The 27,915-nt window shown below is 38.4% G+C and overlaps 1 protein-coding gene across 9 annotated transcripts in view; it reads left to right on the plus strand.

Moving 5' to 3' along the window:
* lama2 (laminin, alpha 2) overlaps nucleotides 1-27,915 on the plus strand; it is a 171,309-nt gene that overhangs the window by 14,062 nt on the left and 129,332 nt on the right. For all 9 annotated transcript variants that reach the window (XM_048208189.1, XM_048208190.1, XM_048208191.1 and 6 more), the window contains exons 2-3: nucleotides 24,186-24,356; nucleotides 25,959-26,071. In XM_048208189.1, the coding sequence (XP_048064146.1) occupies nucleotides 24,186-24,356; nucleotides 25,959-26,071 (284 nt within the window). The remainder of the gene's footprint in view (nucleotides 1-24,185; nucleotides 24,357-25,958; nucleotides 26,072-27,915) is intronic.

Below are 27,915 nucleotides of genomic sequence, written 5' to 3' on the forward strand. Positions count from 1 at the left end.
CTGAAGGTCGTTTCACATGCTGTCCACATTCCCTCGTGCACTGAACTCTGTGAAGGATCCTGCTGTTTGGTACAGGTCAGCGCTGTAACATGATGCTCAATGTTCAAGCACTTATTTGCCTTTGAGATTTAGATGCACAGAAATGATTGAGGTGTCATCATTAGCGCGGTGCCAAACTCAAATCAAAAGAGCTCATCCTGAGACACGTCACAACATGCAAACCACAGTTAGGTAGTAAAATGTGCCGTCTGTGATGCAACACTTTCTATGTGGAGCTCAAAGGGTTGAAGCTCTGCCATAAGTCATGTGACAGAGCGTTTTAAACAGTGGATTCATTCCTTTTAGAACGCAGCGTTTGATGTTAATCAATTCACCGCTGAACATCCTGCCGTAATTGTCAGGGCTTCTCTTATGGAAGTGTTTTATAGGCTGATATGTGTTCTGCTCGTCTGAGGAGCCAAAAAGAAACAGATGAAAGGAAAGTCGGTTTAGAGTGTGTGATCCAATATTTTCTCTTTCTTGTACCATCACGCTTCTTCTCTCTGTTGTCCTCGGAGTATGAAACATTATTAAAAGTTAACCAGGAGACATTGCAACAAGAAATCTTTCATATGCTTCGCTGGGAAGATGAATGTTGCTGTATAGGATGGTCAGTTTAGCAGAGCAGATGTAAGAGCGATCGTATTTACGATGAGCACACATGAAGACAACCACAGAGTAATTGTGAGTGGGAAATTTCCTTTGATCCCAGACTGAGATCCCAGATCTCTAACAGTACTTCAGTTTTAAGTGTAAATACTGACTGTACAGTTGTTTTACACATGTTCGGTTCACTTCATATTAGGTGTCTTTAACTATTATGTTCTTACATGAAAACATTGTTAGTGCACTTGCTGTATTGTAAAACACTTGTGCTGCTGTTGAGGAGGGATACGGTTAAAACAACCCAATCACTGGGTTTTTCCATTTTCAACCCAATTTGGGATATTTTTAGAGTGTATTTAAAGACATTTACTATAAAGTTGGGCAAAATTTTCTTGTACTGTTGCTGAAGAATGGCAGTGAAGTCACCAGAAATCACTATAGGCGTGTAGTTTGTGTCATTCGTTTGGCAGCTTGAGAATGAAATAATACAGATAAAGCACAAACAATGAATCATTTAAGAAATCCATTGCAATGTCATAAACTCTTGTCATTATTCATGAGTAAATGTGACCTGAAATCGTTAAAGAGCAATTTCCACCTAAGTTAACCCATAAAAATCAATGTATATAGGTTAAACTATGCTGAATAATATTTTTACTTGAATAAAACCAGTTAATGTATCATTTTTACCACTGTTTTCATTGCAGATACCCCCAGAGCTGTATTTATCCAGATGTAGTTTCTTTTTAACTCTAAAGTCAAGACATCTTGAAATCCCTCGTTAAAGTTACATGTGTGCCAAGCTCAGCATGGTATGGAAATAAGAGGTTTGGAAACTGTTCCAAAGCATGCATGTTTATAGTTTCCATATTTTCTTTTTATGTCATGTCCGAAGCCCATTCCTTCCTGTGTGAGTTAATGCGTCCGGAGAGAGTTCTGATCCTAAAGCTGATGTGACAAGTCTCTCAGCAGAGGAAGTCGTAGAAATGTTTTAAATCATTTCCTCAGTCCAACCCATAGGAAAGACTCAAGTCTATAGGATTGTTTGTGTTGGCCAGACGGCAGTATGAGGAAAACATGTCTACCTTCAGAAACCTGTTGATTAAATTATAGACACCAGCTGATTTTTCGGAGAGTGCTGTAGTCTGTATTTTTCCCTCTCTGCTAGTAGGAGTGATCCGTCTCATGGATTCACGGCTCAGCTGATCTACATAAAGATTTCTGAGCGTCCGTGAGCAGAGACGGCAGCATGCAGATTGAGCCAGCTGAGCAACTGCTATTGAGAATGGAAACACAAAAGGATTGCTCTCTCAACAGTATGTTGGACCTGTTAATAACGCAGGAAAGAAAATTACTTTTCATACAGTCTTGTTTGTTCTGTTCTTAGAAGAATTACTGAAATGTCTTTAGCATTTGCCCTTCAGGAAAGCGCTGAACCCAAGAGAACAGTCGCAGCGTTTAGAGTAACTGCTGAGTAAAAGTGCCTTTTAAAGGACTACAGCAACACTACAGTCTGAAACATACTGGGTTAAAAACAACCCAAGTTGTGTTGAAAATGGACAAACCCAGCAGGTTGGACAAACATTTAACCCAACCACTGGGTAAAAAAAAAAAAAAAAAAAAAAAAACATTCGCTGGGTTTGTCCATTTTTTAAACCCAACTTGGGTTGTTTTTAACCAGTATGTTTCAGAGTGTAGAAACTTTCTGGCTGTCATCAATGCAGTTGAAATTATACAATATACATACTACAGTATATACTATAATATACCTACTATAGAAATTTAAACTAGTATCTGTTTAACGTACGTCACTCTAAAAAACTCCAAATTTGTGTTAAATTTTTAACCCAACGGTTGACTATGTCCATATTTGACCCATTGAAGGTGCAATATGTAAGAATTTTTGCAGTAAAATATCCAAAAAACCACTAGGCCAGTGTTATATATTTTGTTCACTTGAGCACTTACAATATCCCAAATGTTTGCAACTATTAGTAAATCGTGAGAAAATTGCAATTTTAACCAAGGCTGCGGGACGTGTGAGGAGTCACCTGTCAATGGCGTCATACCTGCGTTACCCTCGGTTTCCGGTTTATTTTGTAGAAACCATGAAAACACCAAAGATGCTTTAAAGGTGCCCTAGAACCAGTTTTTACAAGATGTAATATAAGTCTAAGGTGTCCCCTGAATGTGTCTGTGAAGTTTCAGCTCAAAATACTCCATAGATTTTTTTTAATTAATTTTTTTAACTGCTTATTTTGGGGCATCATTAAATTTGCACCGATTCAGGCTGCGGCCCCTTTAAATTCTTGTGTTCCCCGCCCCCAAGCTCTCAACTGCCTTAAACAGCACAAACAAAGTTCACACAGCTAATATAACCCTCAAAATGGATCTTTACAAGATGTTCGTCATGCATGCTGCATGCATGCGTCGGATCATGTAAGTATAGTATTTATTTGGATGTTTACATTTGATTCTGAATGAGTTTGATAGTGCTCCGTGGCTAAAGCTAACATTACACACTGTTGGAGAGATTTATAAAGAATGAAGATGTGTTTATGAATTATACAGACTGCAAGTGTTTAAAAATGAAAATAGCGACGTCTCTTGTCTCCGTGAATACAGTAAGAAACGATGGTAACTTTAACCACATTTAATAGTACATTAGCAACATGCTAATGAAACATTTAGAAAGACAATTCACAAATATCACTAAAAATATCATGATATCATGGATCATGTCAGTTATTATTGCTCCATCTGCCATTTTTCACTATTGTTCTTGCTTGCTTACCTAGTCTGATGATTCAGCTGTGCACAGATCCAGACGTTAATACTGGCTGCCCTTGTCTAATGCCTTGAACATGAGCTGGCATATGCAAATATTGTCTTTTAAACAAATGAGATTTATATAAGAAGGAGGAAACAATGGAGTTTGAGACTCACTGTATGTCATTTCCATGTACTGAACTCTTGTTATTCAACTATGCAGAGGTAAATTCAATTTTTGATTCTAGGGCAACTTTAATATTTATGTTTTAATAGACAAGGGAACAACTGTTTGGTTACATTTATAGACAGAAAACTAATTGTTATGTAGCTCAACACGTTTAGTCTTATTGTTTAAATCTAATTTTCTTGATTTTTTGCGAGTCTCATGCTTTACCATGCCTCAGAGATAAACACTATTTTGTGAAGTAGATAACATAGCATAATCAGATGCAGCTTTATTTTTAGTAACAGTAATACAGCATTTTCTCCATCATACAATGCGTTTTATATAATTAATTGCATGCCATTTATCAACACAAGCCATCCAGCATTTAATATGATATTGTAAAATCGATCTATCTTACTGCAGTGTGTAACAGTGTCTCACAGCAGCCGCCGAGTGAACGCACAAAGTGACGTTATAACATCATTTCAACACTCTCAAATGTATCTAATATGATAAACAGAGCTGCGTTACCTCATACTCATGACCGGAAAAGCGGCAGCGGGGCCGGTGACTGTGTCATAATAAAAGTCCCGCTGCTCGTGAGGCGTGTGTTGATCAATCGCGTCAGCTCCTCGTTCAGCTCCACAACACTCGCTCCTGCTCTGCTTCACACTACAGTAACATTAATAATCGCATCCAGGAACATGATTTCTTCGCGAGTCCAATCCCGATTGTTTCCACCAGCTGTGATGTAAGGACCACGTGTCCCAAGATTCCGCACTCAAACTTGGCGTCATCAAGCTACGCCTTTGTTTTGAATAGGCCTCTAGTAACCTCTAGCGGACAGAAAATCTTACATATTGCATCTTTAATGCCACTAACTGTGTTTACATCCAAACTTGCAAATTGAACTTATGCACAAAGTTGGAATATCACATAAAACATTTTGCAAATAAAGCAGCATTTTCATCCCATGTGTTCAAGAGAACAAAATCATCACTTCCTGGGAAACTGGCACGAAATCCATGATTTCCAACAAGAATGTCAAATTTGGACTCGTCTGACCATAGAACATTTTTCCGCTTTGAAACAGTCCATTTTAAATGAGCCTTGGCCCACAGGACACGACGGCGCTTCTGGACCATGTTCACATATGGCTTCCTTTTTACATGATAGAGGTTTAGTTGGCATCTGCAGATGGCACGGCGGATTGTGTTTACCGACAGTGGTTTAGTTGGCATCTGCAGATGGTACGGTGGATTGTGTTTACAGACAGTGGTTTAGTTGGCATCTGCAGATGGCACGGCGGATTGTGTTTACCGACAGTGGTTTAGTTGGCATCTGCAGATGGCACGGCGGATTGTGTTTACAGACAGTGGTTTAGTTGGCATCTGCAGATGGCACGGCGGATTGTGTTTACCGACAGTGGTTTAGTTGGCATCTGCAGATGGCACGGCGGATTGTGTTTACTGACAGTGGTTTAGTTGGCATCTGCAGATGGCACGGCGGATTGTGTTTACCGACAGTGGTTTAGTTGGCATCTGCAGATGGTACGGTGGATTGTGTTTACCGACAGTGGTTTCTGGAAGTACTCCTGGGCCCATTTAGTAATGTCATTGACACAATCATGCCGATGAGTGATGCAGTGTCGTCTGAGGGCCTGAAGACCACGGGCATCCAATAAAGTTCTTCGGCCTTGTCCCTTACGCAGAGATTTCTCCAGTTTCTCTGAATCTTTTGATGATGTTATGCACTGCAGATGATGAGATTTGCAAAGCCTTTGCAATTTGACGTTGAGGAACATTGTTTTTAAAGTATTCCACGATATTTTTACGCACTCCTTCACAGCTCTGCCCATCTTTACTTCTGATAGACTCTACCTCTCTAAGACATCCCTTTTATAGCTAATCATGTTACAGAAATGATATCAATTAACTTAATTAGTTGCTAGATGTTCTCCAAGCTGAATCTATGTTGCCCTCTTGCCAACATTTTGAGACCTGTAGCAGGCATCGAATTTGAAATGAGCTCATTTAGTGGATAAAAAAATTAAAATTTCTCTGTTTAAACATTTGTTATGTTATCTATGTTCTATTGTGAATAAAATATTGGCTCATGTGATTTGAAAGTCTTTTAGTTTTCATTTTATTCAAATTTAAAAAACATCCCAACTGGAATTCAGGTTGTAGTTTATGCGCATGTCTTCTTATTTGATAAAAAAAAATATCCGCCTCAATTGAGTGCATTTGTTTTTTTGTTTTTTTTCCATCTAGCATTTTTCAATGTGATATCCCAAAATTCACATAAAAATTGGTGGATGGAAACATGGCTACTGGCAATCTCAGCACGGCATTTATAGTGGATTCTCGTAATCGGGTGCTGCTCACAGTCTCTAATGAAAAAGACACCGGTTAGATGCAGTAAATCTCAGCAAGGGTGCTGTTAGAGGCTGTCATCACACACTTAAACACCATCACAAAACACACACACACACGCACACACACTCCTGATTTACTGCCATCAACGCCTCTGGAACTGTGGAGCAATTCACTGAAAACTCTACCGGTCACAGTACAGGCTGATTGATATCAGATTTATTAGCTGTAGTGTTTCACGTCATATGCATTTCCCTGTTCAAACTCAAAATCATACCCTATCATATATGTCATAGTGAGAAAATGATACCAAAATATATAATTTCATTACAATAAAATTCCCATGCCCTTCGCGTCTGTGCACTGATGCCAAAGGTTTCTTAATAGTGACTTTGGACGCCATTTTTTGACGCCTTCGCAGTGAGAACGGGATGTATTATATAAATGCTTGAACAAAAAAGGAAGCTTTTAAACCTTTACCTGCTTCAACTGCATCACTGTAAACACATTTTCTCTTCTTTACAAACTGAGACATAATATTGTAACAGATGCTGTACAAAGATAATAAGTTGTAAATAATATTAAGCTGTAAGCAAACTCGAAATATTCCTTTAAACAGACGTTTGTTATTCATCAACAAAACTTGATTGTAGTATTAAATATTATAATGTAAGTATGTGTACATTTTTTTCTATAGTGCAATGATAATGCAAACACTTGATGAGAGAGAAGAGAAACGGTATTTCGATTTCTCTGTATGTTTGTACATGTGGTATTGACAAAAAAACCCTTGAACTTGAACTTGATGTGCATTTTTCTCCATATGGCACAGCTGAGCCACAAGCATTCATTAGAATTGAATCATCTTGTGGTTATGGCTCTGATACGCTCTCCTCTCTGTTTGCGATGCCGTATGGGTGAAGTTGTTTCTGACCCCTCATCCTGAGCTCGACTCCTCTTTAATTTTGATTAGGTCTGAGCAAACGGAGCGTATTTGTCCATCTCCATCAGCTATGGGTTTTAGAGCCATGTCATGATGACACTTTCAACCCTGTTTCTATTTGTCAAGTGGGCAATCGCTGGACCGGTTACGCCTCCAGCATTTAGTAGGGGTAAATACAGTACAAAGATGTCCCTTTGTGGATACTGCCCCAGTGACAAGCTGAATTTAATATTAAAATCTGTACAACTGTAGCAGCAGCTGACTATTATTCTGTTGCGTGAAACTGAGGAACAACTGATGATGACACGGTTTGATCTTTGGTTGACCAATCAGTAAAAAGAGGCGTTTCATTCTCGTCCCCCCAGTGTCCATTATCTACCCTTGAACATAAAAACAAAAAAACATGCTGAATTCTTGTTTTTCCCTTATTTCATTTTTGATTTCTCATTTTTCTACTTTCAGTATAAAAAAAATAATAATAATTAACGTAATATTCCCAGAGCCGGATACTACATATGCGAATACAATGGCTGTTTGGTCATGAAGCTCTGTTTTTGAGCATTGAATTTTTAAGATGACTTGCATTCTGTTCCCTTTGGTTTTTGCCTATGTGTGTCACTGTGTCACTAGCGATATGTAAATCTAGTTATAGGGAAGTGACTTCATTGTGGACTGTTGCAGTCGTGCAGATGTGCGATATCTGAAGATCCTCTAAAGGGGTTTGAACAAAGGGGTATTGCTCCACAGCAAAGGCAAATTGCATCTTTTGTTCATACGTTTGACAGTGTGTGTGTGTGTGTGTGTGTGTGTGTGTGTGTGTGCGCGCCTCCACAGCTGCACGTGTGTTTATATGCATGTATTGCTTCACTTGCAGAAATACTTGACCTGATTGTCCTGAACCCCAAGTTTTAAAAAAAAAACATGTCTAGACAGTTTGTGCCCTCTGTGTGTGTGTTTGCTACCCAGACTGCAATTCTAATCTGCGTGGTTTCCTGTTTATGGGAGTGCGGATGGTGTCAGGAGCCCCAGGGGGAGTTGTTAGGTCTGTTTCCTTCCCCAGTCATATCATAAACCCATCAAATTATGGCACAGTAAAAAACACCCCGTTTTATTCCTGCGAGATAACATGCTCAGTGGAGACCTGCGGATGTTTCTTTATCATTTATCGTGTATGTTTCATGTTATGACTGTTAGGATGCACTTTCTATGAAAACAGGGTACAAAAGGCTTGAAACTCTTTCTCCTTTTTAACAAATGGTCAGTGCTTTATCTTCAGAAACTCTTTATCATCCACCTCAGGGGGTCAAAATAAATATTATATGATCTGTTTATTTTTGGACATGATTTGCTTCCTCTCTGGATGTGATGTCACTGGGCACACACCCAAATGTCCATTTGGTTCATTTATCCCAGATCAAACCGAAGCAGAAATGTTCATTTACAGATGTCAGTGCATGCTTTATTCACAGTCAGCTGCTATTCATTTATTCCATAAACAAAATAAAGGTAACACGAGCAGTATTTTTTAATTAAAGGAAACTATTGTAAGAACAGTTATAACTTTGGTACAGGGACGAATGGTTAAACTTGAAGAATGTTCAGTTAAAATTGCAGTCAAAGCACAACAGTCAGGTTCCAGAAGTAAAAACTCAATTAATTTTCTCCAAAGGGAAATTGATTTTTAATAATAACTTACAAACCTTTAAAGACGGACCTACTGTGAGTCCCAAGGTTGTTAACTGATGGTGTACGCTTTTGCTGAAGCCATCATTTTTAAAATAATTGTTTAACAGTTTAATTTGAAAAAACTACATTATCCATGATGCTGTGCAGAAGATTCCGCCAATCAGCGGATTGCGGTACATGAATTGTTCCAAAAGTGCTTGTTAGCTCCGCCCACTCCCATGAAGCACTGCCAATGATGTAATCCCTATGCTTACAAAATACTTAAATATTTGTGCATATATGCATATTTTTCAATAAACTTAAAATATATTGGTTCTATAGATATAATCAACTTTTTTAAATGAATAGTTTTGTATTTTGCCATAATTTTTAATTTGATAACGTCATTTGCAATGACATTTGGATTGCATGTGAAAATAGTCATCTGGAAGAATATGTGGAGGGCTATCTGCAACTCTACAACAAGGCATGCTGGGACTACGAGACTCTGAAACATCTTTTCTCGAGTGGGTAGATTGACCAGATGCTGCTGTTGGGGGAGGATCACTGTCCCTTTGCCAAGTTTATTCACTACACACTGTGGCTATGCGGATCCCCCCTCACCGTGGGAGTCGTGAAGAATGACCCATCAACTCCAACTCCTCGGTGCATATTCCATCACGAGCAGTCATCTCTCTTCCCGCTCCAGACTGAACTCGTCGTCCCAGGCCAGAGTGTCCCAGACGCCACGAGAGATCTTCCACCACGGACCTGACTTTGATGCCCGAGCCAATGGCCGCAAAATACCATGTGTGAGAGACACCTCCCATCTCTGAGCCAGAGCCAGCCAAGATGTCCATCCCAGAGCTAGAGCCAGAAGTCTCCTCCTTCCGGAGGCCATCAGGTCTATCCTGGAGTATGTGTTGTGGGGGCAGTCCACTCCCGAGCCAGTTTAGGAGCACTGGCTCATTAACTTCCCAGCGGAGCCAGCTTTCACCCTTGTTCCCACCCCAGTATCTACTCCAAGGGATATATTTATTATGTTGTCTCCTTCACCACTAGTTCCATCCAATCCCCATCCAGTCCACCTCAGCCTGTCAGTCCATTGGGTCCACCTTGGCTCTGCGCTTCTTCAGCTCTGTTGTGGTCTGACATCGCTCGGGTTTCACCAGGCTCCCTTTGTTCCAGCTTCACCTTGGTCATTCTTCATCCTGATTCTACTGCGGACTTCTGGGCCTCTGGCTGTATCTCAGCACTCCACCCCTTTGGCTCCCTCGTTCCTCTGTCTCCACCTTGGCTCTGAGCTCCCTCAACTCTGCTGTAGTCCAACATCACTCTGGCTCCACCGGGGCTCCCTCATCCCTGCTTCCATAGCGGACTTCCAGGACTCAGCATCTCAGCCCTCCACCTCTTTGGCTCCACCGGTTCCTCTTTTCCTCCGGCTCCGCCTTGTTCCTCGCTGCCTCCAGTCTCACCCCGCTCTACCAGGCCCACGTCATCGCCTCGGCCTCTTTAGTCGGCGGCATCACCTTGGACTTCCAGGCCTGCGATTCTGCCATGGTCCGTCGTCCTCATGGCTTCGCAGGGGTCTCCTCAGTCACCAGCTCCGCCTCAGTCAGTTGAACTATCAAGGGTCCACCCTGGCTCCTCCCTCCTTTAACTCCGCTCCTCCTGTGTCCTGTCCTTCACCAGCCACTCTTCCTCCTCCAAAGCCCCTCCCTCCACAAATGGACATTACTGCACGGCGCGAGGATGTGCCTTGTGAGAGGGGGAGTTATGTCAGGGCTATGCTGAGTTTAGTTGTGTTTTTGTTCATGTGTCTTGGTTTCATGTTTACCCTTTTAGTTTAGTCTTCACTGAGCCCTTGTTAGTTTCCTTAGTTGATTATTTTCCGTGTTTGTATATTCTGTCATGCATTTTACTAATACCACACTAAACATGACCATATGCTTACATGGAGCAAGCATTAAGAAATAGCTCGGGCCCAACACAAGTAGGTTTCCCACATATAAGCAGACAAATATTTCACTACTATTCATTTCCAGTTCTCACTGAATAAAATTGTATGTTATTTAAAGTTTTTTTCATAGAGCCTTTATCATCATTCTCTGTGCCTCTCACATTTTGAAAAAATACCGATCTAGCATATCTATTTCTCAAGAACATAGGATTTTTCCTTTTATTTCTTCTTCTTTAAAAATTAGTAATATTAAATACATATATTAAAAAAATAAACATGTAGCAGAACACCAGTGTGTACCCTGTTTGTGGAAAGAGCCAGAAAAATACTTGAGCTGTCAGTGCTCGTAAGAAAAACGAAATCAAATGAACTGCCAAACTGCTTTACCCATTTAAAGATGGAACTGAGTTGTGTGGAGTTTGTGTGAAACGCTCTGCTGTATTTGGCCGTGATGGAGCTCTTCTCAGCGCTGGCTGCTGGCCGGTTAGATTGATGTCCGTGTGTGGCAGCTCTGTGTGATGACTGATGTGTGTGTTTGCCAGGAGCTGCAACCTTGACTGTGATAAAGCACAGAGCTGCCATCAATATACGCTTACTTCCACTGAATCAAACCCTGATCAAGATGGGTCGAGAGACGAGCAGCAGAGAGGAAAATACAGCTGAAAAATGAAGAAGAGGATCAAATGTTGCCTGTATTTCAGTAGTCCACTTTAGGCATTCTACTAACTATAAGAAACTTTGCAACTCCATGTCAACCAGCAGTCATTAGAGTATTAGTAAACTGTCTGTTTAATATCTGCTAAAACTTTATTTTGATGCTCCCCAACAGACATTCTACTGACTATCTGTAACTTTGCAACTATGTCAACTTTTTCTACTAACCCGAACCCTAACCTAACAGTCTACTAATACTCTAATGACAGTTAGATGACATGTAGTTGGAAATAATGAGAGTTAGTTGACATGTGTCACAGTGTGGCTATAGTAATTTGCACGACGAAGGAGATGGATTAAAAAAACTGTCTTTAATATTCTAAAACACAACACTCAGGAGATCGCTGGAGAACTAACAAACACAGCCGCGTTAACATAGATGATACCAGACAATGAAACTGAGGGCTTAAATACACAGAGGATAAATGACTGAAACAGAACAGTTGTTAACTAATTAAGAACCAAGGAAACTAAGGAGGAAATCAGGCAGGTAAAACAAAGAACAGAACACAAAGAAACGAAACCAAAACTGAACATACAACATGTTACAACATGTAGCTGCAAAGTTATTTATAGTTAGAAGAAAATCTAAAGTGGACTGTTAAAATAAAGTGTAACCAATGAAATTGTAAATTCCATTTTCTTGCTCTTTTATTTGGTTTTTCTTCTCCTTTCCTTGTTGGTTGGAACAAAAGAGTGTAACCAGACACATTATTAATTAATATAAACAGACCACTGCTATTACAAGAATGGGAGAAATCATAACACTCAATAAAGTGGCTGTAGGAAGGAAGTCCCACTATTTTTGAAAGATTTTGGATTGCTGATTTTACATACTGTATATTATTGAAAAAAAAAATTGTTGGTAATTTATACACACAGGATATGTATAAATTACCAACAAAATATAAGTAGCATACGCAGAGGCAGGCCTTTGAAACGAAGCAGAGGCCCATTTCTAAGAAACTGTCGGAGGCCCAACCAATGAGAGAAAACATTTGATGCTTTTATTACTTTATTATCCCTGTTATATTTAACAATGTTACATTAAATTTCACTCTTAATAGTCTATTTATAAATGCATTTTACCAGAAGTTTTGTTAAAATCATGACCAAAACTAAACAAAACAGTATTCAATCTTCATCACTCTCTCAGCCCCAATCATTGTCTTAACGAGTGACTCACTGAATCATTTAGTCAACTGATTTGTTCAAAACGGCTGATTCATTCATGGACAAAACAAGTGAGTCGTTGAGTCATCCATAGACTGATTCGTTCAAAAACAGATTCATTCAGTTACGAAACTGAAACTGTTGCTTGGAGACGTCAATGGCTCTTCTGTTTGGAATTATTTTTGTTGGCAAAATAGAGCAAAAACAGCCAATAGTCAATATTAACTACTTGTTTAATGAACTGTTGTAAATCAATATTACACTTGAAAACATGCTGCTGATATTCGGGAAAACTGCACTCTTGCTTACATGGTATTTGCTTATAAATATTAAAAACAAGAAAACAGAGGCATTTTTTTGCACCATATCTTGGGGCATTTTTTTTTGCACCAAAAATTTGAGGCATTTTCATTTATTTTGGTGGCATTTTTGCCTCAAGACGTTCATAGCATGATTTCGAGCTTAAGTGGAGGCCCCTTCTATTGCGAGGCCCGCTTCAAGTGAAATGGGTGAAACATATCAAAGGCTGTTACTGAGAGCATACAACCCTCAAAACGTTCCAGAGAAAATTGCTTCACCCACATCTAAGTCAGTCTGACTGTTTCCGTATGTTTTTAGCTGTGTCTCCTCCACTGACCATTCATACTGCACTCGTTTCTCTTCTAATATTGCAGTAATGTTCAATTTTCAAAAGGTGTTTATTAATATTAGGCATCAGAATTTAAAGATAATAATGTGATAGTATTTGACCAGGCAATAAGATTTGGCATGGTGCTGGACATCTGTCCATCTGTCCTTAGTGATTCTGAGCTGCTGTGTTCTCGCAGCGCTGGTGATAAATAAATTCTGAGCATCAAAATGCAAACTCTTGCTGGACACTGTGTCTAGGCAGTCTCTTCCTGTCTAAGTGGGCAGTTCTTGGAATATGTCTTAGTGTGGACCAGATGTCATACTGGTAGTCAAAAGCCACTAGTTTCATCTAGAATCACACAGAAACTCACACATACATACATACACTCTTGGGCAGCAGTGGAACAGGTTTCTGATGGGAATTTCAACTCTGCTTATGTCCTGTTTATCTCTCATATTACATAATAAAATAAAAATAGAGAGATCTGTGTGTGTGTGTGTCTCCAGAGCCAACAGAACCAGTGCAAGCCTGCTTCATAAACAAGCAATGAGGAAATAGAAGAAAGGAAGTAAAAAGGGAATAAAAGCATGGCCAATTGCAAATGACAAGTGTCATTATCCTCTATTAAGGAAGTCGTTCATCTCTAAGTGCTATTCCGTGTTTTGTCACCATGGAAACATAATGATGTGTTGAACAGAATAACAGAAACAAAGGTTGAAGTCACACACACACACACACACACACACACACACACACACACACACACACACACACACACACACTTCTAATAGATGTATTTGTGTTGAAAGAGCTGGCTAAGAACATTAATGTATTTCTTAACATAGAGCAAAACACACTGCAAAAAATATTTTTCATGCTTTTTCATGTTTTTTTGTCGTTTTCTATGAAAAAGATGTAAACATTCTTAAATCAAGATACATTTACTAGAGAAGCAAATTACTTCAGATATTAAATCTTGTTGTCTGAAAAAAAAAAGAAGTATCTGCCAAAGGGGTCAGAAAAATAATCTTAATTCAAAAAGAAAAATGTTTATTTTTCTGACCCCCTTGGCAGATATTTCTTATTTTAAGCACAAACTCACTTCATTTTGATGTTTTTTTTTTTTCTTCTAGAAAACTAGATTTAATATCTTCAGTCAATTTGCTTCTCCAGTAAATGTATCTTGATTTAAGAATATTTAGATGTTTGTAATGGAAAACAAGACAGAAACACTGAGGTAGAACTTCTAGTGTGACATTATTCGTAAATAAATGTATAAATTAAGAGTAATTTGTGCATAAGAAAGGACCTTCCCGAAAACCCTCCTCCGGATTCACAAACACATCGTTAACATCAGATTTGATACAGTAGTTAAATGTGTATATTAATGATTTTACACTCATTGGTAATTAGGGTCCATGCACATTAATTACAACTACAGGAACATCATGAGATCCTTCTCCAGTATATTGCAAAAATGCAAACAATATTCAATCAAAGTGTTAAGCTTGCAGAAAATTACTAATGGTTCTCAGAATAACAGTAATCTATCATCATTTATTTTAACTAACTTGTTAACCAATTAATCAGCTAGTTAACTAATTGGGTAATTAATTTTGTTATTATATGAATGAACAACTCTAACTATGAAATAAACAATTCTGTGAGGAGTGAACTCATCAGATCCGTGGATGATTTACACACTAGAGCAGGTGTAGAGTTTTTCCCTGCACCAAATAACATTAAAAAATAAGACAGTTTCATGAATCTGAAAATTTATGTCAGAACAACTTTATGAACGATTTAGACAAGAATTCATTCTGTTTGTGTTTCATCAATGAGGCCCAGTGTGATTGACACACACACACACACACACACACACACACACACACATTGCTCAGAGGCTGTGATTAAAGCAGCACAGAGGTTGACGGGTTTATGTTGCAGGGTATTACGAGTGTGTCATCATGAGTGTTTCAGTACAAGTGTGTGTGTGATGTTGCAAAAAATCATTTTCTTACAGAATATAGAAACATCTTTAAAAAGATAAGCAAAATTGCACAAGATCCCAGAGTAAACATGCTCAAATGTTGCTCTTTTAAACCTCAGGCAACTTAACGCATTTTTTAGTTGTGTTTCAGTTATCAACTTTGCACAGGTGAAATAAACATCTAATGGTTGGCATTTAGTAACAAGAGCTAACGTGGTGAGTAGTTCAGATGATCTGATTATTGGCGAGAGATCTTTATTCTTAAAACAAGAAAACAACTTATATTTTGCCTTTCAAGTACATGTACTAAGGCGATGGTTTCTTTCAGTTTTGAATCTTTCGGCAGGTTTCATTGACATCATTTGAAGGCAGGATCTTGTTTGTAGCCTGTCTGTGTGATTTTCTTGATGCACAGGTCTTTTCACAATGTTTCCCAGCTCATCCGGAGGCGTCATGTGTATTATTTCCTTCTGCAGGGATTGTTGGTGTTAGGTGAAACATTTGTATGTCTGAACCGACAGCTGGGCTCAACCCACAAGAGCTGTGCTGTTCATCAGAAATGCACAGAGAAGACGAGGAGCGGTGGAGAATTCATCTTTTGAAAGGCATGTCTATCGGCTGCGGGGCCTGCAGACGGCTTACGGCTCCTGACGCCCCGCGCGCCATGAAAGAATAATTAGTTTTGTCAAGCTGAATGAAGGATCAGCCGTATCAGGATATGAATGAAGAAGGAAAGAGCGCTGATATCGATCTGGCCCAGCTCAGAGAGAAAGAGCTGTGACCCTGAGCTGTGTCCTCTTCATTCTCAGAGCCATAGAAGCATCTGAACGCTCTGGGAAACATTATTTCATCTGGATTGATAATTAAACACTTTCAGCTATCAGGAGCTCAAGTGTCATGTGAACAGCGTTTCCAGTGTTCTTACATCTCTCATTTTCCCTTTTCAATGCATTTGTGTTCAGATCATCTTTGAGAGTGGTAAAGATCAACACATTTGAGTCAATCTGAATGTTTGAATGTGTGCCGTGATTGATCTAATATGTCACCTTTTTTTTTGCAAATGGCAATTAGATAATAGACATTATGATGAATTATTCACTTAAACAACGTTGATTCATTCAGGGACAAAACAAGAATGAGTCATTGAATCACTCACACGATTTTTTTTTTCTTTTCAAAAACACTGAATCATTCAGGAACAGCTGTGCCTATGTTTGGAACTTATTTCAGTGGTGGAGGAACATCAGGCAATGTAAGCAGCAATGTTATGTCTAAAATGTGAGTTACTCGATATTAACTTCTTGCTTATCGAACTATTGTATGAAACCAATATCACACAATCGAGCTGCCTCTCTGTTACTCTAGTAAATTAGTAAGGTTTCTACTCTCAAATAGAGTCATAGGAGGGGATTGCAGCTTTCAATGTTGCTGCTGTAACTTCAGATTGAAAAGGAAGGAAAAAAAAGGGGGGGGTTGCAAAAAGATTTGGCTAACAGCACAGAACAGCATGGCCATTCCGTTCAACAAAACAACTAGAGAGTGTGTCAGTGTTTGTGTATGCTATAGGCAGGGCCGTCGTTAGAGGGGTGAAAGGTCTTAATGATTCTAGGGACTTTCGGAAGGGCCCACGATTTCAACTAGAGAGATTTCAAGCGAGCGTTTTCAACCAACCAGGCAATTTCAACTAAGTGATTTCAACCGAACAATTTCAAGCAACCAAGAGACTTCAACCAAGCAATTTCAACTGAGCAATTTCAACCAACCGAAGTGATTTCAACCGAGCGATTTCAACAGAGCAATTTCAACTGAGCGATTTCAACCTAACAATTTCAACCAAGCGATTGTTAGGTTGAAATCGCTCAGTTGAAATTGCTCTGTTGAAATCGCTCGGTTGAAATCACTTCGGTTGGTTGAAATTGCTCAGTTGAAATTTCTTGGTTGAAGTCTCTTGGTTGCTTGAAATTGTTCGGTTGAAAAAATCAGAGCAATTTCAACTCAGCGATTTCAAGCAACCAAACAATTTCAACCAAGCGATTTCAACAGAGCAATTTCAACTCAGCGATTTCAAGCAACCAAACAATTTCAACTCAGCGATTTCAAGCAACCAAGAGATTTCAACCAACCAAACAATTTCAACTGAGCAATTTCAACCGAGCGATTTCAACCAACCGAGCAATTTCAATAGAGCAATTTCAATAGAGCAATTTCAACTCAGCGATTTCAAGCAACCAAACAATTTCAACCAAGCGATTTCAACAGAGCAATTTCAACTCAGCGATTTCAAGCAACCAAACAATTTCAACTCAGCGATTTCAAGCAACCAAACAATTTCAACCAAGTGATTTCAAGCAACCAAGAGATTTCAACCAACCAAACAATTTCAACTGAGCAATTTCAACCGAGCGATTTCAACCAACCGAGCAATTTCAATAGAGCAATTTCAACCGAGCAATTTCAACTAAGCGATTTCAACTAAGCGATTTCAAGCAACCAAGCAATTTCAACAGAGCAATTTCAACTAAGCGATTTCAACTAAGTGATTTCAAGCAACCAAGCAATTTCAACTAAGCGATTTCAACCGAGCGATTTCAACCAACCGAGCAATTTCAACAGAGCAATTTCAACTAAGCGATTTCAAGCAACCGAGCAATTTCAACAGAGCAATTTCAACTAAGCGATTTCAACCGAGAGATTTCAAGCAACCAAGCAATTTCAACAGAGCAATTTCAACTAAGCGATTTCAACCAAGCGATTTCAACCAACCGAGCAATTTCAACTGAGCGATTTCAACTAAGCGATTTCAACTGAGCGATTTCAAGCAACCAAGAGATTTCAAGCAACCAAGCAATTTCAACTGAACAATTTCAACTGAGCAATTTCAACTGAGCGATTTCAACCAAACAATTTCAACCGGGCGATTCAACCGAGCAATTTCAACTAAGCGATTTTAACTGAGTGATTTCAAGTAACCAAGTGATTTCAAATAACAAAGCGATTTCAAATGAGTGATTCAACCAACCAAGCAATTTCAGCTGAGCGATTTCAAATAAGTGATTTCAACTGAGCAATTTCACTTAGGATATGATTTTAAGCCTTATAATTACTTAGATGCAGACCTTGTGACAATTTGACCCAGTATTCCCTATTTATACAATTCCTGACATATTTTGACAATGTGGTGTAATGAAAATAAAAATGACAACACTAGTTTTGCATTAAAATGTGTTTTCTAGATATCACCAACCATTGCTAAACAACACACAATTTTGGTTCCGAGTTTGGTTTTGAGTTGACGAGAGTTTCACCCCATCTATCACATAAAGTCAATGGGAAATTTTCAAAAGAATAAACATGTACCGTAAGTTTAGCACTTGGAGGTTTAGAACAAACCCTGAGCAGAACGTGTGAGGAACATGAGTACAAACACTAAAATAGATGATGAATTGGTTTGTTAAGCCCCAGTTTCAAAAACATCCAAGCTGGAAGTTGTTAATGCTTCCTGGGAAAATGTCCTTGTTATGCTTTACAAATGTGTCCCATATTGAGCATAATATCCGTTTGATTGTGGACATTCCAGTGGCAGCTGCTAAGCTCTGATGTGTTTGGATCAAGTGCGGTGTGAAAAGACTTTATCCCTGCAACTAAACAGCAGAACTAGCACTAGAATCCAGAGAATTTACTGTAGAGAGTGTAAGTGATTGTGACAGAGAGGAGAACCTCACTTCTGTCCAGCTCGCATGTCTCTGAGAACTCATATGGAACATCTGTCGGAGCAGCTGAGACTGATTTCATGAGATCAAGTGCTCTTTGATTCTGACTATACACACTCTCTCTTTTTTGGGTGCATAAATACACTACACACAATAGGAAACCCAGTTTAATATTGCTGGTGTACAGATTTACACCATGGACTCCTGTCCAACCCTGTCCTTATATTTCAGAGTTTTGAAATACCACTGCATACTGCACAATATACACTAAATACAAGCTACCTATTTTAAAAAACTGTATGTAAAATTTGGAAAAGCATACTGCTATACAGGTGCTGGTCATATAATTAGAATATCATCAAAATGTTGATTTATTTCACTAATTCCATTCAAAAAGTGAAACTTGTATATTATATTCATTCATTACACACAGTCTGATATATTTCAAATGTTTATTTCTTTTAATTTTGATGATTATAACTGACAACTAAGGAAAATCCCAAATTCAGTATCTCAGAAAATTAGAATATTGTGAAAAGGTTCAATATTGAAGACACCTGGTGCCACACTCTAATCAGCTAATTAACTTAAAAAAAAAACCTGCAAAGGCCTTTAAATGGTCTCTCAGTCTAGTTCTGTAGGCTACACAATCATGGGGAAGACTGCTGACTTGACAGTTGTCCAAAAGACGACCACTGACACCTTGCAAGACACAAAAGGTCATTGCAAAAGAGGCTGGCTGTTCACACAGCTCTGTGTCCAAGCACATTAATAGAGAGGCGAAGGGAAGTAAAAGATGTGGTAGAAAAAAGTGTACAAGCAATAGGGATAACCGCACCCTGGAGAGGATTGTGAAACAAAACCCATTCAAAAATGTGGGGGAGATTCACAAAGAGTGGACTGCAGCTGGAGTCAGAGCTTCAAGAACCACTACGCACAGACGTATGCAAGACATGGGTTTCAGCTGTCGCATTCCTTGTGTCAAGCCACTCTTGAACAACAGACAGCGTCAGAAGCGTCTCGCCTGGGCTAAAGACAAAAAGGACTGGACTGCTGCTGAGTGGTCCAAAGTTATGTTCTCTGATGTAAGTAAATGTTGCATTTCCTTTGGAAATCAGGGTCCCAGAGTCTGGAGGAAGAGAGGAGAGGCACACAATCCACGTTGCTTGAGGTCCAGTGTAAAGTTTCCACAGTCAGTGATGGTTTGGGGTGCCATGTCATCTGCTGGTGTTGGTCCACTGTGTTTTCTGAGGTCCAGGAAGTTTTAGAGCACTTCATGCTTCCTGCTGCTGACCAACTTTATGGAGATGCAGATTTCATTTTCCAACAGGACTTGCACCTGCACACAGTGCCAAAGCTACCAGTACCTGGTTTAAGGACCATGGTATCCCTGTTCTTAATTGGCCAGCAAACTCGCCTGACCTTAACCCCATAGAAAATCTATGGGGTATTGTGAAGAGGAAGATGCGATATGCCAGACCCAACAATGCAGAAGAGCTGAAGGCCACTATCAGAGCAACCTGGGCTCTCATAACACCTGAGCAGTGCCACAGACTGATCGACTCCATGCCACGCCGCATTGCTGCAGTAATTCAGGCAAAAGGAGCCCCAACTAAGCATTGAGTGCTGTACATGCTCATACTTTTCATGTTCATACTTTTCAGTTGGCCAAGATTTCTAAAAATCCTTTCTTTGTATTGGTCTTAAGTAATATTCTAATTTTCTGAGATACTGAATTTGGGATTTTCCTTAGTTGTCAGTTATAATCATCAAAATTAAAAGAAATAAACATTTGAAATATATCAGTCTGTGTGTAATGAATGAATATAATATACAAGTTTCACTTTTTGAATGGAATTAGTGAAATAAATCAACTTTTTGATGATATTCTAATTATATGACCAGCACCTGTACTACCTCTAGTAGGGCTCCACTATTTTGGAAAAAAAAATCATAATAGTTGATTATTTCCTTTGATATTGTAATTGTGATGATTAAGGTTGATTAACTGAATCGACATGTTTAAAAGCATTAATATTGCTGGACTTAATGTTTAAAAGCAACTCATATGAAATGCAATTATTGTCAAGCCTGCAAAACATCCGCAAAGTGCACAGATTTAGATTTGTGTCGAATGAGAGCGTTACGTGAGCCGTAAGTTTATTTGTATAGCGCATTTGCCGCACGCTGGTAGTTTCAGTTTCTTTTAAAATAAATGTATCATTTATGATAAAGATTGTTTATAATGAATACCACTATAATTTATTTTTGTTTTATACTTATATTTTTCCATTCCTGTTCTGTTCTGAATACTGTTAAATTTAAAGGATTTGCTGTAGTGTATGGGGAACTAAAATGCATATTATAGTGGTTATAATGTTTGTAAACATTTTGTTTTATTTACTTGCATTTTGCTTTATTTCTGAATGAAATAATAAAATATGACTATTATACACTGATGCAGCTTATCTTTTCTCTCTCTCAACTAAGTAATTTTGACCCTGTGCAACTTATAGTCAGGTGCGGCTTGTTTTCTGGATGATATGGTTATCAGTTCAGTTCAGAGCGTGCTCATGATTTCATGAAAACTCCTGTTATAATCACTGGAGCCGTCTACATGTTTAGACTTTGTTGATTACAGTGAGAGAATTCATGAAGTGTAGAACTCATTTAGCAAGATCAGAAAGATAATGCCGTAACCAACACTTTTTCACAGTTCATAATGAATATTGAAATGTTTTCTAATTTTCTGTGCATTTATTATAATAATAGTTGTAAGCTACTATGCTATTGTGAATTAAACTATCATATACTATAAAATTCTTAAAACTCAAACACTTGAAAGCATTTGAACATGAGCTGAAGTGACATCATACTCCATAGTGTCTATATCTGAATCCTGGGAAATCCCAGGGAATGTGGGAAGTGGATACTAAGAGAGTATTAATTACAGAAACGAGGAAAAGCAAAGCAGCTCTCACAAAGAGGATCAGCTCAGGTTTCATAATACAACTGTCGCTGTGTTAATTTGATGAAGGATGTGTGTGATGAAACAGAAGCTGGATTTGAAAACAAGGTGCATTAAATCTGATTTGAGTTAGTGCAGCTTTAAAGTCTCTCACACTGAAATCATCCTTTTGTTTCAAAACGTCCACAAGTTTGTTCTAATAAGACTTTCCCATAGCTCATTTAGCTCATCAACACAGGCAGTATTGCAGTATTTTGATTAATTAAATTATCTCAAGGCCTGTCCAGATACCCACACATGTGGTCTTTGCACTTGTCGACTCTACTTATATGATGTATTTCCTGTAGCTGAAGAGATCATCTCTTCCTCTTTACTACTAGTTACAGCAGCAAATAAACATGAATGAACATCAGAAGATACAGAACAACTTACTGAAATGAATCATGTCTCATGTAATCGATCAATCAGTGTTTGAACTGCGGAAAGACATCAAATACAACAGCTTGTGAACAATATACATCACATTTACCTCAGAAAAGACATTCAATGATCATAAACTTGATAGTCAACTAGAAAAACAGAAATTTGATAAATATATGCACTATATTACAGTCTCGGTATATTTTTACTGAACCCCTCCTTCAATATTTAATGCATGTTTGAATAAATTTGTCATGAAACTGCCACTGTTTAAATGTTCATATTTCAACAACAAATTGGTGTAGAAACATAATTATATAATTAAAAAAGTTTATATAATACTTTTTTTTTTTTTTTGGTGCAATTTAAATTTTTTTTATACATGTAGTTTATAGTTTATCACAGTTTTTGGTAACACTTTACTTGAAGGGGTGTGCATAAGACTGACATGACACCTTCATAATCATGACATGACACGTATCATGAATATGAAGGAGGGTTTATGAATGTTTATGACAACTGTCATTAAGTGTCATTCGCTCAATAATGTCATTTTTAATGCAAAGATGACATTGTTTGAGATGTCCGAGTTATGACAACTTGACATAAACCAATACATCATAACCTGTCAGTGTCTTTGTCATGACGACTTGACATCATTTAGCTTTATGGGTTAACATTGCATTAAACTGTCATGTGGTTGGTTTTGACATTGGCTGTCATGAGGCCATTATAATAGTGTCATAAATATGTATCTTGAGCTCAAGTACAGTGGTACAAATTGAACTTGTCATTAAAATGTCATTAAGTGACAATACTCTGACAAATACTTTTATAACAGCGTCATGACTATTTTTCATTTCATGTTTTTTTTGTTTTTGTTTTTTGTTTTTTTAAGTTTCCACCAACAGAAGGTCAGATAATAGACAATTTCAAATTTTGTAAAAAAGATGACACTGTTACAAAATAATGGTAACACTTTATTTTAGGGTCTTTTAACTAGTTGCTTATTACTATTAGCATTCATATTACTAAAATATTGGCTGTTTATTAGTACTTATAAAGCACATATTAATGCCTTATTCTGCATGATCTTATTCTACATTCTTAATCCTACCCAATACCTAAACTTAACAATTAACTATAATAAGCAGTAAATTAAGAGTTTATTGAGGGAAAAGTCATAGTTAATCGTTTATATATGTGTTCCCTATACTGAAGTGTTACCAAAATAATGTAATGTAATGTTAACCCATAAAGCTAAGTAGTTTTTTAAGTTTGATAATTAATCTGCTATGTCATGTTTATGACAGGTTATGATGTTTTGCTAATGTCAAGTTGTCATGACAAAGACACTGACAGGTTATGATGTGTTGGTTTATGTCAAGTTGTCGTAACAAAGACATCTCAAACAATGTCATCTTTGCATTAAAAATGACATAATTGAGCGAATGACACTTAATGACAGTTGTCATAAACATTCATAAAACCTCCTTCATATTCATGACACGCGTCATGTCAAGATTATGAAGGTGTCATGTCAGTCTTATGCACACCCCTTCAAGTAAAGTGTTACCCAGTTTTTATTTGAATGTTGATAATTGAATAAATTTGATTAATTTATAGATAATTAAACTTAATTTCATTTTCAGTAAAAAATTCATTTTGGTGCATATTTTTCTTCTTATTCATTTTTAACAAAAAATCATGAAGGAGGGAATGCACACTAGATGACACCCGTTAAAATCAAGGCATTGCAGTGAAGCTGCAGCAGTGCAACATTAGACTCTAGAGCTGCTGCTGCTGGAAGCCATTCAATCGCTGACCCCAAATGCATATTATTCCACTAATGGTCCAATTTATTTGTGTATTCTGAGTGAAGAATTTACAATTTCATTTTATTATTTTTATTGCATGCAAAAATGTCCATTTCAAATCGAGGCGATGAATGTGAATGTTTTTATGTTGAGATCTGTGAGTGTTGTTTTTGCTGTTGCTGTTGAGCCATCTGTAGAAGCGATCATCAGCTAGCGGTGTGTGTGTGTGTGTGCAGGTCTCTTCCCAGCTGTGCTGAACCTGGCCTCCATGGCAGAGATCAAGACAAACGCCACGTGTGGAGAAACAGGACCACAAATGTACTGCAAACTAGTGGAGCACGTACCAGGACGGCCCGTGAAAAACCCTCAGTGTAGGACCTGCAACCTGAGGAGTGATCATGATTACGGTACACACACACACACACACACACACACACACACACACACTGCTCTCATGCTATGCATAATCCATTTGATATGCTCTAATCAAAGGCTGTTTCTGCACAGAAAACACTGGCACAGTCGCTCATGTAACACACATGGACTCTATTCTTCACTTCACAGGCCTCTTTGAAAGAATAGGAAGTGTGTTTTTAATAACAATGTCTGATTCATGACAAAAATGTTCTTTGGAGTCTGAAAATTTCATTCACAGGCTAGACTGAATCAAATGAAGATCAGCATCGAGATGAGTGTGAATTACAAACAAACCCACAGGAAGTGACTGAATTTTCACTTTCGGGTCAGCTGCTTCTTTAACGGTCCATTGATATGTAAAATGCACGTATTTTTTCCTCTGATGTTGTGGTGTGATATGAGCTGTCTTCATCAGAGCAGTAGTTTCAGGTGTCTGTGTCGTGGTTTCTGATGTGTACAAGCTGTTTGAAAGCTCTTAACGAAGTGTGTGTAGAATCGGGCGGCTGCGGCGCTGTCATTCACACACGCGTCAGGCGCTCTAATCTGAGCTCCAGTCACCCACACACTCCCAGACACTGAGTGATTAATATAACATGTAATTAGAGAAAATTAGAGAAAGAGAGAGAGAGATGTGACTTAACCAGCGGGGGAGTTCTTTTAAATGAAACCTAGATCTCGCTCATAAATTAGAAAAGAATATATGCAGTCAAATAAATGATTAAGTGGACAACTTTAATCATCTTTGCCTGATTAAGGATCTGGCTGTAAAGAAAGATTGGAGTTAGTCTCATATAGTTTGCTTTCACAGGCTCTGCGCTGAGATAAATGTGAGTATTTCAGCGCTTATAAAACTCATCCCTCATTAGAGCAGATAGCTTTATTTCAAAAGACGGTTTTATTTAACCCCAGTCGGCTGGCGAAGGTAAAAGCCAGCGGAGACACGTTATTAAGCGCCGCCGTGTCCTGTCGTGGTTTAATATGAGCTGTTTCGGTGCTCGTGTCATGAGGAATCAAATCTCTCTTGATCTCTTCAGATAAAAGAGCTTGATGTGCTACGAAAACACGCTACGCCAGTGCAAAAACACCATTTATTAGAATGAAATGAAATTCAAATTCAAATATATGAGTAATACGTATACACAGACCTCTTAAAGGTGGATTAGAAAGTCAAGCGGTCATTATGAACAGGACGGATCTGCTGTCGTCACGGCGTCTCTCTCTCTTCCGGTGTAGATTTCGATGCATCAGACGCTGTGATTTACTCGTGTTTATGCACAATCTAGTTCATCTGAAGGCCCTTAAACATGCAGGAGTGTGATTGCATCAGTCAAATGCAGCGATTAACAGCGACAACTTCAGATCGGTTTGCTTGTCTTGAACGTCCTTAAAACACATGCAGAATACATTGATGCAAAATTGGATAAAACATAAATATAACAAAATATAGTGAGGTTTATTATATGTAGAACAGGTAAAACCAATTTTGCCAATGACAACTTCATTTGGTTTTGACTAATTCAAGATGAAAAAGCCCAAACACAAAGATGAAGGAGGTGTGATCTATCTCTCATGACTGTTTCTCGTGTGTGTAGAGCGGCATCCCATCGAGTACGCTATCGACGGCACCAACAGATGGTGGCAGAGCCCGAGCATCATGAACGGGATGGAATACCATTACGTCACTGTGACTCTGGACCTGCAGCAGGTAAACCTCAACTACAGCCAATCACAATCAATCTTTCTCTAGCTAATCCATACAGGTCGTTTGGCATATTCAAATGCTACAGTAAAAAAACAGCAGTTGTGGTTGCCAAGTAAATGTTAATGAGAGTCACATGATGAATCAAAGATCATCACAAGCTGAGAACGTTAACACTAATATATAGAAGGTGTCGTTCACACAAACACTGAACACCATCATGGTTACACACATGACACTGAAGTAATGCAATAAACACTGATTTAACAACATTAGATGTAACATAAAACTCTAATGTTCATAACTGATTAGAAAATAACTAAGATAAAACATAATTATTTCAACCAAAATACATCAAATGTGAAGTAGGGAATTCTGGGATTGTCAATTTATGGTTTTTCACTGTAAATTATACAATGACTTTTTATATTTCACTTCCAAAAACTGTAAATTTAACAGTATTTTACTGTATTTTACCGCAAGAGTTTTACAGTCTTTTGCTGTTAAAATCACGATCATTGTTGTACAGTGCAGGATGCATTCTGATTGGCTGTCAATGGTTTGTATTGTTCATTAGCTGGGGAAAAAAACCTTCTGAAAGTGATTCCAGTGAAAGTGTCGTCATCGTTATAGTTGTTGTGTGGATTCACTATTCTCATGCGCTCAAAAAAAATGTTGGGTTGAAAACGGAGAAACCCAGTGATTGGGTTAAATGTTTGCCCAACATGCTGGGCAGTGTTATTTAACCCAACTGTTGTTTAAAAATGACTATATGGCTGGCTTAAAATGAACCCAAAATATGTTGGAAACAATATGTTGGAACAACCCAATCACTGGGTCAAAAAAAAACAACCCAATCGCTGGGTCAAAACAACCCAACCGCTGGGTCAAAATAACCCAACCACTTGGTCAAAACAACCCAACCACTGGGTCAAAACAACCCAACCGCTTGGTCAAAACAACCCAACCACTGGGTCAAAACAACCCAACCGCTTGGTCAAAACAACCCAACCACTTGGTCAAAACAACCCAACCACTGGGTCAAAACAACCCAACCGCTTGGTCAAAACAACCCAACCGCTTGGTCAAAACAACCCAACCACTGGGTCATAACAACCCAATCGCTGGATCAAAACAACCCAACCACTGGGTCAAAACAATCCAGTCACTGGATCAAAACAACCCAATCGCTGGATCAAAACAACCCAATCGCTGGGTCAAAACAACCCAACCACTGGGTCATAACAACCCAACCAGTGGGTCAAAACAATCCAGTCACTGGATCAAAACAACCTAACTGCTGGGTCAAAACAACCCAACCAGTGGGTCAAAACAACCCAACCGCTGGGTCAAAATAACCCAACCACTTGGTCAAAACAACCCAACCGCTTGGTCAAAACAACCCAACCACTGGGTCAAAACAACCCAACCGCTTGGTCAAAACAACCCAACCGCTTGGTCAAAACAACCCAACCACTGGGTCAAAACAACCCAACCGCTGGGTCAAAACAATCCAATCACTGGATCAAAACAACCCAACCACTGGATCAAAACAACCCAACCACTGGGTCAAAACAACCTAAAAAAAACAATCACTGGGTTTGTCCATTTTCAACCTTACTTGGGTTGTTTTTAACCCAGCATTTTTTAGAGTGTAGAAGTAGAATAATTATTAAAACTTTAGAGTTATAGTTTTTGTCTTTGGTGAGAAACTTGAACAATTTAAAGAAGAATTACTAAAATAAATTGTATTAATTGTATTTATTACTAAAATAAACTGTATTTATAAACACATTTTTAAAGGGATTGTTGATAATTCTGTCATAATTTTATTTTATTCCCACCCTGTT

The sequence above is a fragment of the Megalobrama amblycephala genome, linkage group LG11 (genome assembly GCF_018812025.1).
Source record: "Megalobrama amblycephala isolate DHTTF-2021 linkage group LG11, ASM1881202v1, whole genome shotgun sequence".
Lineage (NCBI taxonomy): Eukaryota > Metazoa > Chordata > Actinopteri > Cypriniformes > Xenocyprididae > Megalobrama > Megalobrama amblycephala.